The sequence below is a fragment of the Brassica napus genome, chromosome A5 (assembly GCF_020379485.1).
Source record: "Brassica napus cultivar Da-Ae chromosome A5, Da-Ae, whole genome shotgun sequence".
NCBI lineage: Eukaryota > Viridiplantae > Streptophyta > Magnoliopsida > Brassicales > Brassicaceae > Brassica > Brassica napus.
The window spans coordinates 4,361,934-4,375,762 of record NC_063438.1 but is presented as its reverse complement, the minus strand read 5'-3'; the positions used below and the strand labels follow the sequence as shown (position 1 = coordinate 4,375,762).

Genomic DNA, 13,829 nt, shown 5'->3' with positions numbered 1-13,829 from the left:
GAACCGCGCAAATTGCCAGTGAGAGACTTGTCATGTGGATTAAGAGAAAGGTTTTAGGAACCAAATCTGAAGACGTAGGCTTGATAGGCAAGGTGAGGTTTGGCGGAAAGATCTTTAGAAAGGAACAATAGACGTGCCTATGGATGTTTTAATGTCTCACATAAACATTTTAATGAACCACTAAGAATATAACATTTCTAATTTTTATGTTTAAACGTATGTTTTATAGAATTCAAATTTTTCTGTTCAAAAGATTTCTTTAGAATTGAGATGACGGCTGTATTTTCTTACATGTGACTATGAAACATTTGAGAAGGACAGAAGCAGAGAATCAATGTCGGGGCGAGAATTTTAATCTTAAGAATGAAAGTTTGACGCGCTTCGGAAGGCGTGTACACAACTCACTAGGCGACAGATTTGCTTTTTTGTCAGTTTGTGTGGACCTCGTCTTCCATTTTTCACTGTTAAGTGTTAGAAGAGGTCATTCTCAAGTCTCTGCTGATTTGGTCATTATTGGAGTTTCTCCCTCTAGTCCCATTGTCCCATTTACCGGAGATTACTGGCTACTTTTTTACATCAATTTTTACGTTATAAACGGTAATACGTAACCGTTAAAAGAAGATAATTTAGCAAAAAAGTTTTCCCACACTTAACTTTATCCTATTAATTGAATTTATAAATTTAAACAAGATTTTCTTTTGTCAATTGAGAGTAAATTAGAATTTGAAACAATATAAAGGAAAACATTCATTTTCTTTTAACAATCTAAACAAAATATAAATAGCTATAACAAGTTTACCAAAAAAAATATTTTGTTTTGGGACCCAAAAGAGGAGGGATTGGTTCACAATGAAAGAAAGGAATCAAAATTAGATGATTGCTCTGCTTTTGCAAGTACCAATGTCTGCTCACCAATATGGAATAAAGCACATTAAAACCTATAAAGCTACGCCACATCATAAAACCTGTCCGATCTCCTAATAGTTGAGTTATTTTGATTTAAATAGTACTAAACATAATCATCACCATAGTATTCAAAGTTGTCTGTTTTCGCTAGTTATCATATTGACATCATCACAATTTGAATTAACTGATAGTATCCAGTTTTCCACCAGAATGAAATTAAAATAATTACAAATTGTTCATAATATAAAAGAAATGTAAAGGAACGTAAAATCAAGATATATAGGATATTGTAACTTGTAAGGCAGGGTACTATATATGATAATAGATGATAATATGAGAATCCTCAACAGAAGAATTGTAGCATGGGGCTCAGAAATCCAAGCTAAATTTTGTCACCTTATAATGTATGTATCTCTGTGCATATGTGCAGGCCTAGCATATATAGACGACGACCAGCATATTTGTGTACTTTGGATACATCAGCCTTCACTTTACAGCATCTACATAATAAAGCAACATTTATACATAATCTCAAAATTTGTTTTTTCACAGATACAAACATTCCCCCAAAACAAAAAACATAATTTTGGAATTTGTATGGTTATATTAAAAAAACATGAGTTGAAACTTGAAATTGTTCGATGGCAAAGGTGCCTGTTTTGTAAGAAATTTATCAACCTTCTGAAACATGCTCTTTCTTTACTGTTTCTTAATATCTTAACACCTGCAGTAGGCCCCAACTCCCAAGGGCCCTCCCAGATCAAATAATGCGGTGTGTTATTCAAAACTGAAGATCTTGGTCATTTACTAACCGCATCACTTAGAGGTACATAATCACGTCCATTTTGGCCAACGTAAGTGAACTAATCAATCCAACACTAGATGAGACAGCCCACTGATAAATCGAGACTTAAGATAAGACATAAAAAGAGTAGAGATGTTATATTGATTCCTAAAAGTACTTAAACATCTGATAAAAACATGTCTATCCAAATAATATTTAGAACTTCATGATAAAACAAATGACGTTGCATTTCTTACAAGACAATTACAATATTTTCAATTATTCATAACGATCTAGCTATAGTGAATGTGGTACAACCGTACAAGAGAATGTAGGAATCAAATATAAAAGGCTTGAGTCAGACCACATCAAGCCAATATTTTGAGACCTTACAAAAGATGGCTTGATTTTGACCCGGCCTGTATAGGACTAGTTCCACTAGGTCGGATCAAACCATGCTGAAACATCAGAAGACGATATTTTGTATGGTTTTATGGTTAACCATATGCAGTTTGTCTGTACAAAATCACATAGTGGAACCGATTAACCTTTCTCTCCTAAAAGATTAAAATTATTTCCTGACGGTTTAGGCAGGGTCGTTATCAGTGCCGGCTTTGACCATGTGCTGGCAGTGCTTTTGCACAGGGCCCCACTTATCTTTGGTAAATTTTCTTTATAGTTTAAGGCCCTTGAATTTTGATTTTATACAAAAAAGGCCCTAAATTTTTGATTTGTATAGCAAAAGAGGGCCCTAAAATTTTTGATTCTGCACAGGGCCTATGTATGCTCTGGGCCGGGCCTGGTCGTTATACTAAACTTGCTCTTGTAATTGTTACCAATTGAAATGAGAGCAATATTGTATTATATTTACCGATTTTGAGAAAAAGAAAAATCATGTCAGCTTTGTAGTGGAGTTATTTTGTGGCTTGTAGATAAGGATATTGTGAGGGGTTAGACAATACTCCCTCTGTTCTCGAAAGTAAGATTTTCTAAAGTGTTGACGCTTATTAAAAATTCAATAAATGTTTATAATTTATTTTTTTATTTTTTTATACACTTTCCAATAACTTTTCACCAATGAAATTAAATCAATTCAAATATTTTATTTAATGTTTTTTAAAAGTATAAAAAGTACCTTAAACATATAAAAAATTTATCTTTATGGAATAAGTAAAAAATCTAGAGTAATTGGCGTAGATACACCCAGAAACCCATGTAATTTGCCATATAACTTTGTTTCTTTTTAATATTTTTAAGGACTATAATACCCTTATCTCTATCTCTCTCTCTCTCTTTTCTCTTTTATGTGTTCTAATCTCTTTATCTCTCGTACAAATTCTTCAAATCATCTTCTAATTCAACAAAAATCTTTATTTTTTATTCTGATTCTTTTGACACCCATAATGCTAATCTTATTATCTCACCCCAATTCCAATGTTTCCAATTTCGAATCACAATCAACTTTTAGATAATATATACGTTAGTAGGTATTTTATTACTTACCTGATATTATTTAGATTTTAATGGATTCTTAATCGATACATGAAGTGTTAGCTATTACAAATAGTTTTGGAGTTATTTAATAGATAACTAATTAATTGCTAATAGTTTTATTAATTGATATATGATTTGTTAGTCGATACATTTGTTTGATACATAGATTGTTAGATGATACTGAAATTATTAGCGGATATGTTAGCTGGTATGTAGATTGTTACCTGCTATGTAAATATTTAGCTGATAGATCTAGAGTTATTTGTTTTCGACAAAGCATAAGGGTATTTTCGTCCGCACAGTGTCAAAAGATTACTCCCTTTTGAGTTATCCATAATGATGGACATTCAGCAAATTTGGACTTTAATTGGGGATATTCCACACATTGTTTCAAAAATCTAAAACATCTTACTTTGAGGAACGGAGAGAATAGCATTTATAGTATGTAGATGTCACAAGTTTCCAAAGGAGGATATCCTAAAGATTAAACTGAACTTTGAGTAACAAGAAAAGTTTATAAAAAAATTTAATTCACAACAAAACATTTTCAATTGAATTAAATTTCTTTATCTACCACCGCGAGTTGAACATGACTACATGGAAATATACTTACGTTCATAAATAAATAAATAATACAAAAGGATCTAGAGTCTCTATCATCTTTTAGGTGTTTGAAATTGATCGATGTATATATAAGGATCATACAAGTGGAAATAAAGTGGTGAATGGATTATAATCTCTTAGAAGCATTACCCTGTCACGTTTCTTCCTCGCGGCGTCATCAACCACACATGTTCTTCAAATTTAGACCAAAGATTCCTGATTAGCCAGCCATACACTTTAAAAAAGTACACTAGTACGTATTTATGTATTTTACATAATCATGCATTACCTTAACTTTAGGACATGTAAATCCCCAGCAACCGAGTTTACACACCAGAAAGATGAAACGAAAACATCAGTTTACAACCCATGCTCTTTCTTGGTAAATATTATATGTGGCATGCGTGAGTAGAAGTTATTCGATAACAAGAGCTTAGTAGAAACATAATGTGTGTACAATGCATCAAAGTGAATGGATCTTAAGAAACTAGCTTGGTCTATGTTACTTCTGTTGTTTTCAGAAGTTCTGAAGATCCATTACCAGCAACAGCTTAGAAACACTACGTTGTGACAAGTAAGGTCGTTTTGGTTGTTCTTTGGTCTATTGAGTTTCAGGCCTACTTTAACAAATGGCACAAGGAGTAAAACAATTGCATAAAAGTAATTAACAAGTTCAAAAAAGCTTTAATAGAACATAGTGAAGCAAACATTAAATCCATATTTCTAACAAAACACAGCATAAAGGTCTTTTGAGCATATAAAGCTGATTAGCAAGAGCGAACAAAAGGACTTAATACTCCAATAACATAGAAGACTTAACATGTTTATTTCTTCTTCTCAGTAACACCACCACCACCAGACCTGCAAGACAAAAACCAAAGTTCAGTAAACCATACTTCAGTAGAAAAAAACACAACTAAATATCTTCGAGAAATGAAAAGACAAGTCAACAAGAGATTCTTGTAAGAAACGCAAAGAATCGTTTAATGACTGGGGGTTGAATAGTGTACCTCATCTTACGGAGAACACTAGACATCTCCTCTCTCTTTCGCTTGGCTCTCTTGTGGGTACCCAACTTCCTCTTAGCGACCTTGAGAGCCCTCTTGTCCTTACCAACCTTGAGAAGCTCAGTGATTCTCTTCTCGTAAGGAGCAAAGCCAGCAACCTCCCTGATCAGTGATCTGATGAACAATGTCCTCTTGCTCGTTTTCTACATAGATCCAAAACGAACACCTCAATACAACATCATTTCTCAATGACTATGTGGAATCTAACTAAATATTCAATCAAAACTATGAATCCACATGCTCAACTATTATTCAACAAGAAGTATCAAACGTAGATTCAGTCAAAACTAAGCATATCATTCAGACAAGACATTATTTGTCTGAAAGAAGTAGAAGATGGAGAGATGAATACCCCTTTGCGAGAGTTGGGACGAGGAGCCAACTCGCGTCTGGTGACGACGTGTCCTTTGTTCAGACCAACGAACAGACCAGTCTTCACTTGAGGTGTTGCCATTTTTCTCTCTCTCAGCAGCCGCTACAAACACTTGGTGAAAGGCAAATTTATTATATACAGCGACAAATTGGAAAACCCTAGCATTTTCTTCTAAGTGGGCCTAATTATTTATTGGGCTATAGATTTTTCTAAGATAGTGGGCCTAAGTATTTATTGAGGTTCTTAGATTTACTTGGGTAACATTAGAACCGGTTTAATAATATGCTGGGATAAGCCACAGGTCCAAATAAGCTTTTATAATTTCTTATCGGGCTTTAATTGTGTTTGTCACACTGTGAATGATTTAAGCAGGTTTTATTTGGGCCGCTTCTTAAAGTTTCATGTTGTTGTTGCAGGTTAATTCATTTGGAAATATCATGTTTAGGCAAGTGTTGCAAGTCCGTAAAAAGTTCACAGTTGAAGCGAACTACATGTATGTGCCATTACTGACTTATTATTGGTAGTGTTTTAGTAAAGAAAAATAGCACATACACAGAGAAACGTGCTTCCTTTTAAAGATGCACCAAAGAAAATTTAGGATCATCTAATACTTGTTTCACTGCATCACTGTCACTATGTAACCACATTTAGAGCATTTGACTTAAGAGACACATGTAACCATTGATTTGCGAATTGTGTCGTAAATGAGTTGCAAAATTTTTCTTCATGAGCATTTCATAAGAAAACAGATTGTAGGATTTTATTGAAAAATGTTTGTATCAAAATACGTCGTCCCAGTGTTCTTTTATGTATGATATAGTCTTCTTAATTATCATAATCCCTTATAGGCCAATTATCAGTGTGCCCTACTTATATTAAATTCCTTTCCCACATACATATGTACCCGAAACTTTGCTATTTCTAGAAATTTGAGTTTCTAATAACCCTTTTTATCTTGTAAAAAACGTGTTCCCTCGCCTAAGAATGCATGTCACAAAATTTTCGGTGAAATGATATATATAAATACAATACATAGCTCTATATGTCTCATAATTTTAAAGAAGATAGCATAGGTGTAAGCTATAAAAACATAAAGCATCTCCAACTTCACTCTATTTTTTTCTCAAAATAGAATAAAAATGGGTATGGAGTAAAAATACTCCAATCTTATTTTATTTCTCACTCCATAATAGAATGTACTTCATAAATTGAATAATCTATTTTTTGTTTGTTCATTACTCCTGGAGTAGGATTGAAGTATTTTTACTGCATACTAGAGGGTTTTCCGGGCTACGCCCGGATTTTTCCTATAATATTATTAAATTAAATTAAACTTGTGTATTTTTATTTTGAGATAGTAATTTCTGGTAAAATTGTATTGTAACTCTTTTTATATTTAAAGAGTAATGCATCTAATTTTTAAAGAATGGTTATTGTTGATGTTATTGGATTCAAATGTTGTTATATTATTTTGGTAAATGATGCTATGCGCGGTTAGTACATCTGAATTTTTAGTTTTTATCCTATTACTATATAAATTATTTTGTTTGAACTTGAATTTATTTTGCATATTTTTTTTTGTATTTAAGCAGTTTTACTAAATAGTTCATTTACTATTTTCTTTGCTTGTTCCAATAAATTTAAAAGATAATTTGTTATTTCTTATGGTATACCACATATCTTAGAGTAAATATTTATTTACTACGGGCGGGATGAATATTTAAAAATAGTTTAAATTGTTAGAGTAAATATTAATATAATTTTTTATTAATTAAAAATAAATATATTAGTTAAATTTTATACATGTTTTTTAAGACTAAATAAACCATGCTATGTTGATAATTAGTTATGTTTTTTTCTTAGGGTGGCATTACATCTTTTCTTTCTGAGTATTCATGCTGTTGTACTGGAAGTTATTATCATATAATAACTTATGTGGTGCATTTTATATTTATAATAATTTATTATTTATATATATATATATAAGTGAGATAGTATTTTGTAAGTTGTGATTGAGATGTAACAGTAAATTGTAGGCTAAAAATCTATTATTATGTTTAATATTTATTTTGTTTCAAATTATAAGTATTTTGGGTTAAAAATACAAATATTAAGAAACATATCTTTATATATTTAGCATTTAATTAAATAGTAAAATTGACCAATGATAAATTATAGAGAATGATCTCAAATAGACATTTTTAAGTTAAAAGTGATAAACTGGTGATAAATTATAGGTAAATAAATCTAAACAATCATTTTTATATATTTTGTGTAGATATAAATAAATTTAAATGATAGTAACATAAATTACTTTTTTAGGAAATTGTTTTTGGGAAAAAAATGATATTAACATAAATATATAATGTATTTTAATATAGATATCTATTAAATGAAAATTATTAATCGTATGGTTTTATGATTTTATGCATCTTTTATAACAAAAATTGTAAGCTTATGATAACAAAAGAAATTAATGTGAGACTTTTAATAATTTTAGTAATTTATAACAGCTCTTGAATATTCACTGCAAATCATCAATGAAAATTTTGAAATAAAAATATTTTTATATTTTTATATGGTATATACTTTAATATATATATATATATATATTGAATATCTATTAAATGAAAATTTTCACTCATATGTTTTACGATTATTTATATTTTCTACAATACAATTTTTAAACCCTTGATCACAACCTTTAATGTGGGAATTTGAATAGTATTAGTAATTTATAGTCATTTTCTAAAATTCAAATAATAAAATATACAAAAAAATGTAACTTTTTGTTATATGGTCAATATGATATGTTTATTTTATGTTAATAATTAAACATAGATGATGGAAGATACAAAAAACTGTTATTAAGGTTTTGAAACAATTTACAAAAATGTGAATTATATTTATATCATGTTTTGTGATTATCACTAAAGATCTTCAGACTAAAATTAATAAACGTGTATAAACTCCAGAACATTTCAGTTTTCTTTTGTGATTTCCAGTACACATTTTCTCTTAATTCTTTATTCACCTCTTCTTTATTATCTTAGAACTTTATCATCTCCATAGCCCTTGCAGACAACCTCTTCCGTACGTAGCAACACTAAAAATGATTTAATACTTTTTTGTCACAAATATATAGGTTCTGATGAGTCCTCTGACGCAAGTATGTGGATAACAGAAGTAGATGCACTTGTTGTAATTCTTATTAAATGTGTATCTGCATGTGTGTTGTGTGAAAGCACCCATTGATGAAAGCTCACATGATATTGGATTCTCTGATTAGTATAAAATAGTTCGATGTTTCTAGTTAATAAACATGAGCAATCAGAAAGAATCAGATCAAGAAACTGGGAGCTTGAAGATGGATTTCTTCATATCCTCCTCCCCTCTAGAAGAAGCATTTCTCAATTTATATCAGATGATTCCCATATTTGGACATTACAACAAACAATCTCAAAATATTATTAACAAAAAGTTTTTTTTGGGTTGTTGGTTCCAAACCCCAAACGTTCAAACTTTAGGGAAGGTGGTTGACTTATCCGTCAAACACATTGAGACAGAGGGTCGAATCAATGAGCAGTTGAGAAGATGCACTATGCAAAGAAGCTGCATGCTAGAAGAGCCGCAAAAGAGTTTGACATGAAGTTATTAAAAAATAAATAAACTTTTTAGCCATTCCGCATTGGACCAGCACTTCCCGTTCTTTATTTTAGAACTGGCTTTTGGAACTTCCCACGAACCCAAACTCTGTACATGTTCTTATTCTTTCTCCGGTTTACTGCTTTGACACAACAATTTTCAAGCTCGAACTGCACTCAAGATAGAAATATTAATAAGACGTGATCCATTCAAATGTTTTTGTCCCTATTCATATTTTGAAGCTACTTATAGAGAGGACTGTGGTAGAGACACCATGTAATTGTAGAATCCCAAATACTGCAAAGATTGTGCCTGGAAACGCACATGATAAAAAGAAAGTGAAGCAGAGTCATTAAATAAATATTCTAAAGCTGTAACTTCAGGGATTCAGCCAGAGCTTAGTAGTTGTGTGTCTAGGTCCGCAGAAAGGCCATCAACAACACTGAGGCAGACAGGCTTGTCCCTGAAATGGTTGGAAAGAGGTATCTTATCGTACACTAAACTTCGCACAAACATATAAGTTACACGTTAAAAGTTTATGGAAGCAAAATATCAAATACCTATCATCAAACTTTATGGTTTCCTTGCGGCGTTGAGTGCTCTGGGTGTCTTCGTTGTACATGGTTTTGTTGCTCCTAATTTCTCCAACTATATCTGTTAACCAAGATAAACATAAATGCTACTTATTATATAGTGTGCTTGTAGTGAAGCTTTAGCTATTCAAACCTGAAAAATGAGTGCTGGTATTGGCAAGTGACATGAGCTACTCGTATTGCGGAACCTGAAGCTCTCCCTCGGGATTCAGGATCAGCTTAGTTATGTCTGTGACCTCCACGAAAGCTGTATGGTCCGTGAATTTAATAGAAACGGCTGCGTCAGCAAAGAAGGTTGGATTGCTTCTCGGAATCAAACCATTTAACTCATAAACTGGGCCTTCTTGCAACGGTAAAAGGTGATTGATCCTTAGATGAGCGTTGCCTGCAAGAGGCCTCGAGTAGATGAAACAAATTACAACAAATATTAAATCGATTAATCGGTTCTAACAGCATCATCTTACATCATAAACCTTAAATAAAATCAATAAAGGAACACAAAATCATATAAACTAAAACTTTCTAAATCAATAAAACGAAACCAGAATCATCTGAACTCAAGCTTTTAAAAAAAAATAGATTGATGATTGAAGAGAAGATAAGTTCAAGGAGAGGGATCTCACAAGTCACATCTATTTATACTGTTTACACACCGCCTTTCACATCTAAACCAAACATTGAAGATGAATCGTGGAGAGGTGAATCAATTCGAGTAATCACACAGCCATTAATAACACCGTTTCAGTTCGAAAGAAGAATCGCGAAAGGTCATCACAGTCGCGTGACTCGCGTCGAAGAAGAAAGACAGATTTCGTTTTTCGTTGAAGCCAAGAGAAGCTAAAAAAAATTAAGCAAAAGTAAGAGAAAAAGCCCAAATAAAACACGAAGCCCAAATCAAGATTAATCAAAATGACATGGATGATTGCTGCAATATTAGTGGCTGATTTTTTTATCTGATGTGGACAGCTTTAGAGTGGAGTATATCTCCCTTTTAATATAGTATAGATTTCATTTTACTCTATTTGAAGGAAAAAAAAATGAAATTATGCTCTAAAGAAAGAAGAGTTTAAGGTACTTAGGTGGTTACTGTTTGATTTTATCAGCATTCAGCGGAACTATTTATATCATGATTAATTATAACAGAGTTAAACTGTTTTAAGATTAAGTTTCTGATATATCAACATTAACTTGTATTTATATGTGTGAAATTTATAGTCTGATACATTTAGTTATAAGCTTCCACAATCTTTATTTATCTATTAGGTAAAGTGCAGATATTGATCTCTTTCCCATCTCTTTTTTATTTGTTAATTAATTATATAATCATAACGTTTCATTCAAGCTGCAATCAAATTAATAAAATAAATGGTCAATTAATTAACAAATTACAAGTCAGGTCAACAAAACCGAAAGCCACATAAAGGGAAGAGAGTAACATAGACGAAACGAACATAACGGCAACAAAAATAAAAGAATGAGAAAGAAGAAAACATTAAACAAAAAAAGATTTTGAAGATCCATAAGAAAAAGGAAGAAGCTTAAGACATGAGACGATTGAGTGTTTCACGAGATAGCCTTTTTTAGCATTGGATGTTCCAACTTTAGAAGTCGAAGGAACTTAAATAAGGCCTCGATCCCTAAAGCGTTTATAAAATTCTCTATCATATTTCTAGTCATGTCTTCTTCTTCATGTTTCTCCTCCTTTTTTCACTTTGGTTTGCTTAACTTTAACTTTACAGTATCATCCTTCGTTCATTGTGACTGATCAATATTGTCAACAAATATGTTATGTAGCTTCCGTTATCACAAGGTTACTTGTTTTGTTCCATCCTTGACTAATGCAACCTGAATGTACACTTATAAATTTGAGCTCTTATGTCATACAAGCAATTTGAGGTTAATATATCATGAAAAAAACATATTTGAGAAATTATATGGTACTGTAAACTATTAAAAAGAAAACAACATATACATATTAATCAAACGTAACAAAAAAAAAGAAAATAACAATGCACAAATAATCATCATCTCGAAACATATATCTATATTCGAGAGTGAAGGAACTTAAAAACAAAATACCAGTTTAATCAACTATTTTCTTGTTATCTATCTGCGGGAAAAAAACGTTCAGATATTTTCCGAACGTGACCTAAAAATGGTCATAATAAAATATAAAAAACTAACTTTAGTATCTCTCTCTATTAATTATTTCTTGATCGTCATTGACGTTGTCATCCACTGCAAGTCCGTTATAAACGAGCCGACGGCATTTTCCGGCGAGAAACTCAACCGTCTACGGCACCACATTGTGTTACCTCTGCGCATCGCCAAGTATTCCGTTTCCCCCTTCCTCGGCGCCGGTGGGCATTCTCTGACCTCAGGGATTCTATTTTCCGGACGGGTCGGTGTTTTGAACCCGTCGTTGTCTTCCTCCACAAGTTCTTGTTCTTCTTCATCTGATCTCTTTCTTTTCCGACAAATATCCAACACATGATTATTGTCCGCAAATGCGTCTTCTCTCGTCTCTGAAACCTCACCTAACGTTACCTCTTCTTGCATCAAGCTTGTAATCTTTGACATACTTATAGATTTTCAGAACTCAACAAACTAAAAACAAAGTGCACCAACAAAAAAATCTCTTATTCTTGAGAGAGAGAGAAGATAATGAGAAGAAGAGGAAGAAAGAAAATAAATGATTGATGGATGTAGATAGATCCAACGTGGTAAAGAATATAAATCAGGAAAACTGTCAGCTTTTATATTATTATTTTTTTCTTTAGCATATTTTCAGGTTTGTTTAGAGATGGAGACTGGAGCGAGTTTATAGTGTGTTGTTGGTTGGTTGTGGTCCTTGTGGAAGGAGAGTCTAAAGGCATACATAACGTATTGGAACCCTCTTACTGATTCAGAAGTAACACCGTTACTATATAGTAGTAATGTAGTATATACTATATACTATATATAAAAATCGTTTATTATCTCGGCGATAAATTAATAAAGGTATTGCCGATGCCTTTCTGCTTCTCGCAAGTTAAGCACCAAACTTAACGTCTGCCTTTACGTTTCCAAACTCCATGTGCGCTTTTTGCACTCATCTTTTATTCCCCTGAAAAAAAAGCATTGTTGCCGTTAAGACTTTAGTTTCGTATATAATTCTTATTTATTACCACCTAATCTTATTGTGTTAGCAATTTTTGTGTAACTGATACTGTGGAGTATAATTTATAGTTTTAAACCCGTATATATAAATTTTTCTTATGGAAATATAAAATCATATGGTTTAAGCTTTTTCTATTATTTAGATCTTACTGCATTTTAGTCAGAGATCTAAATAAAATGATATCTTACAGATTTTTTAAAATTTAGGAAACAAAAAATAAATTTAAAATGACAATGACACAGCGATAGAAAAAAAAAATCAAGTAAATATAAATATCTACTGTATGTTTATATGTGAAATACATTTAGGGAAAGAAATTTGAAGAGCATTAATTGTAAGTTTTTTTGCGTTTTTCATATCTAATAATAAAAATGTTAGAATATTCACCTAGTAAAGAAATCGTGTGGTGCTTAAGAAAAGAAATGATGGAGATAAATAAATTACTTGTTATGTAATTTTGACCAAATATATACTTTTGATAGCATAATATTTTTAGGCAGCCGTTTTATTTACCAAATAGAGTTATCGCTGGAAAATTTTGGTCTATAATGAAGTTTTGTTATAACATTCATTGTAATCAAATGAAACCAGAAGAATGAATATATCTATTTGCTTTTATCATTAACTTTATTTTCTTTATCTCATTGCTATTTTTCTAGTTAATCACGAATTTTCTCTAAATAATATAAAGTTAATAACCTCGATTCATGTTTGTAATTTAAAACTGGTAAAGGTAATAAAAATTGGTAGAAAAAGCTATTTCTTGTCAGTAAAAACGGTTAAAGAACAGAAATTATAGATACTCTTTCACTTCTATATATTATAAGATAAAAATACTATATTACCTCCAGAGGCGGACCTACATAGAATGGTGGGGGTGCAATTGACACAGGTTAAAAATAAAAAATTAATTTGTAAGCTTGTTTATGTATTGGATATTGGCTCAGTTGGTTATAGTTTGAACCCAGTGACCCCCCTTTTTCTGGTTCGAACCTCAGCACTCACAGATATATGTCATCTTTTTTTTTAATATAAAATCATTATTTGTTTTAATTGGGTTTAATGTTTAAATGAATTTTAATTATGACCCAGGTAAAAAAATTTCCTGGGTCCGCCACTGTATAGGTACAATTATATTTGTAATTTAGAATGGTTACTTTGATAAGAGGTCTCCTACAAGTTACAAGCATTACACATACACATT

The 13,829-nt window shown here is 31.6% G+C and overlaps 1 protein-coding gene and 1 pseudogene across 1 annotated transcript; both read right to left on the bottom strand.

Moving 5' to 3' along the window:
* Positions 1-4,451: 4,451 nt before the first annotated feature.
* Positions 4,452-5,416, bottom strand: LOC106451044 (60S ribosomal protein L36-2-like). Its single transcript, XM_013892898.3, has 3 exons — positions 5,207-5,416; positions 4,798-4,997; positions 4,452-4,648 (listed from the first exon to the last, which is right to left on the bottom strand). The coding sequence occupies exons 1-3, from the start codon at positions 5,306-5,308 to the stop codon at positions 4,612-4,614; spliced, it is 339 nt and encodes a 112-aa protein (XP_013748352.1). The 5' UTR covers positions 5,309-5,416; the 3' UTR covers positions 4,452-4,611.
* Positions 5,417-11,346: 5,930 nt separating this feature from the next.
* Positions 11,347-12,556, bottom strand: LOC125609283 (annotated as a pseudogene).
* Between the last annotated feature and the right edge of the window lie 1,273 nt (positions 12,557-13,829).

Coding starts and splice junctions, on each gene's coding strand:
- LOC106451044 (XM_013892898.3), bottom strand. CDS start 5,308: ATGGCAACACCTCAAGTGAAGACTGGTCTGTTCGTTGGTCTGAACAAA. Junction 4,998..5,206: donor GTCCCAACTCTCGCAAAGGG/GTATTCATCTCT, acceptor GGATCTATGTAG/AAAACGAGCAAGAGGACATT. Junction 4,649..4,797: donor AGTGTTCTCCGTAAGATGAG/GTACACTATTCA, acceptor TTTGTCTTGCAG/GTCTGGTGGTGGTGGTGTTA.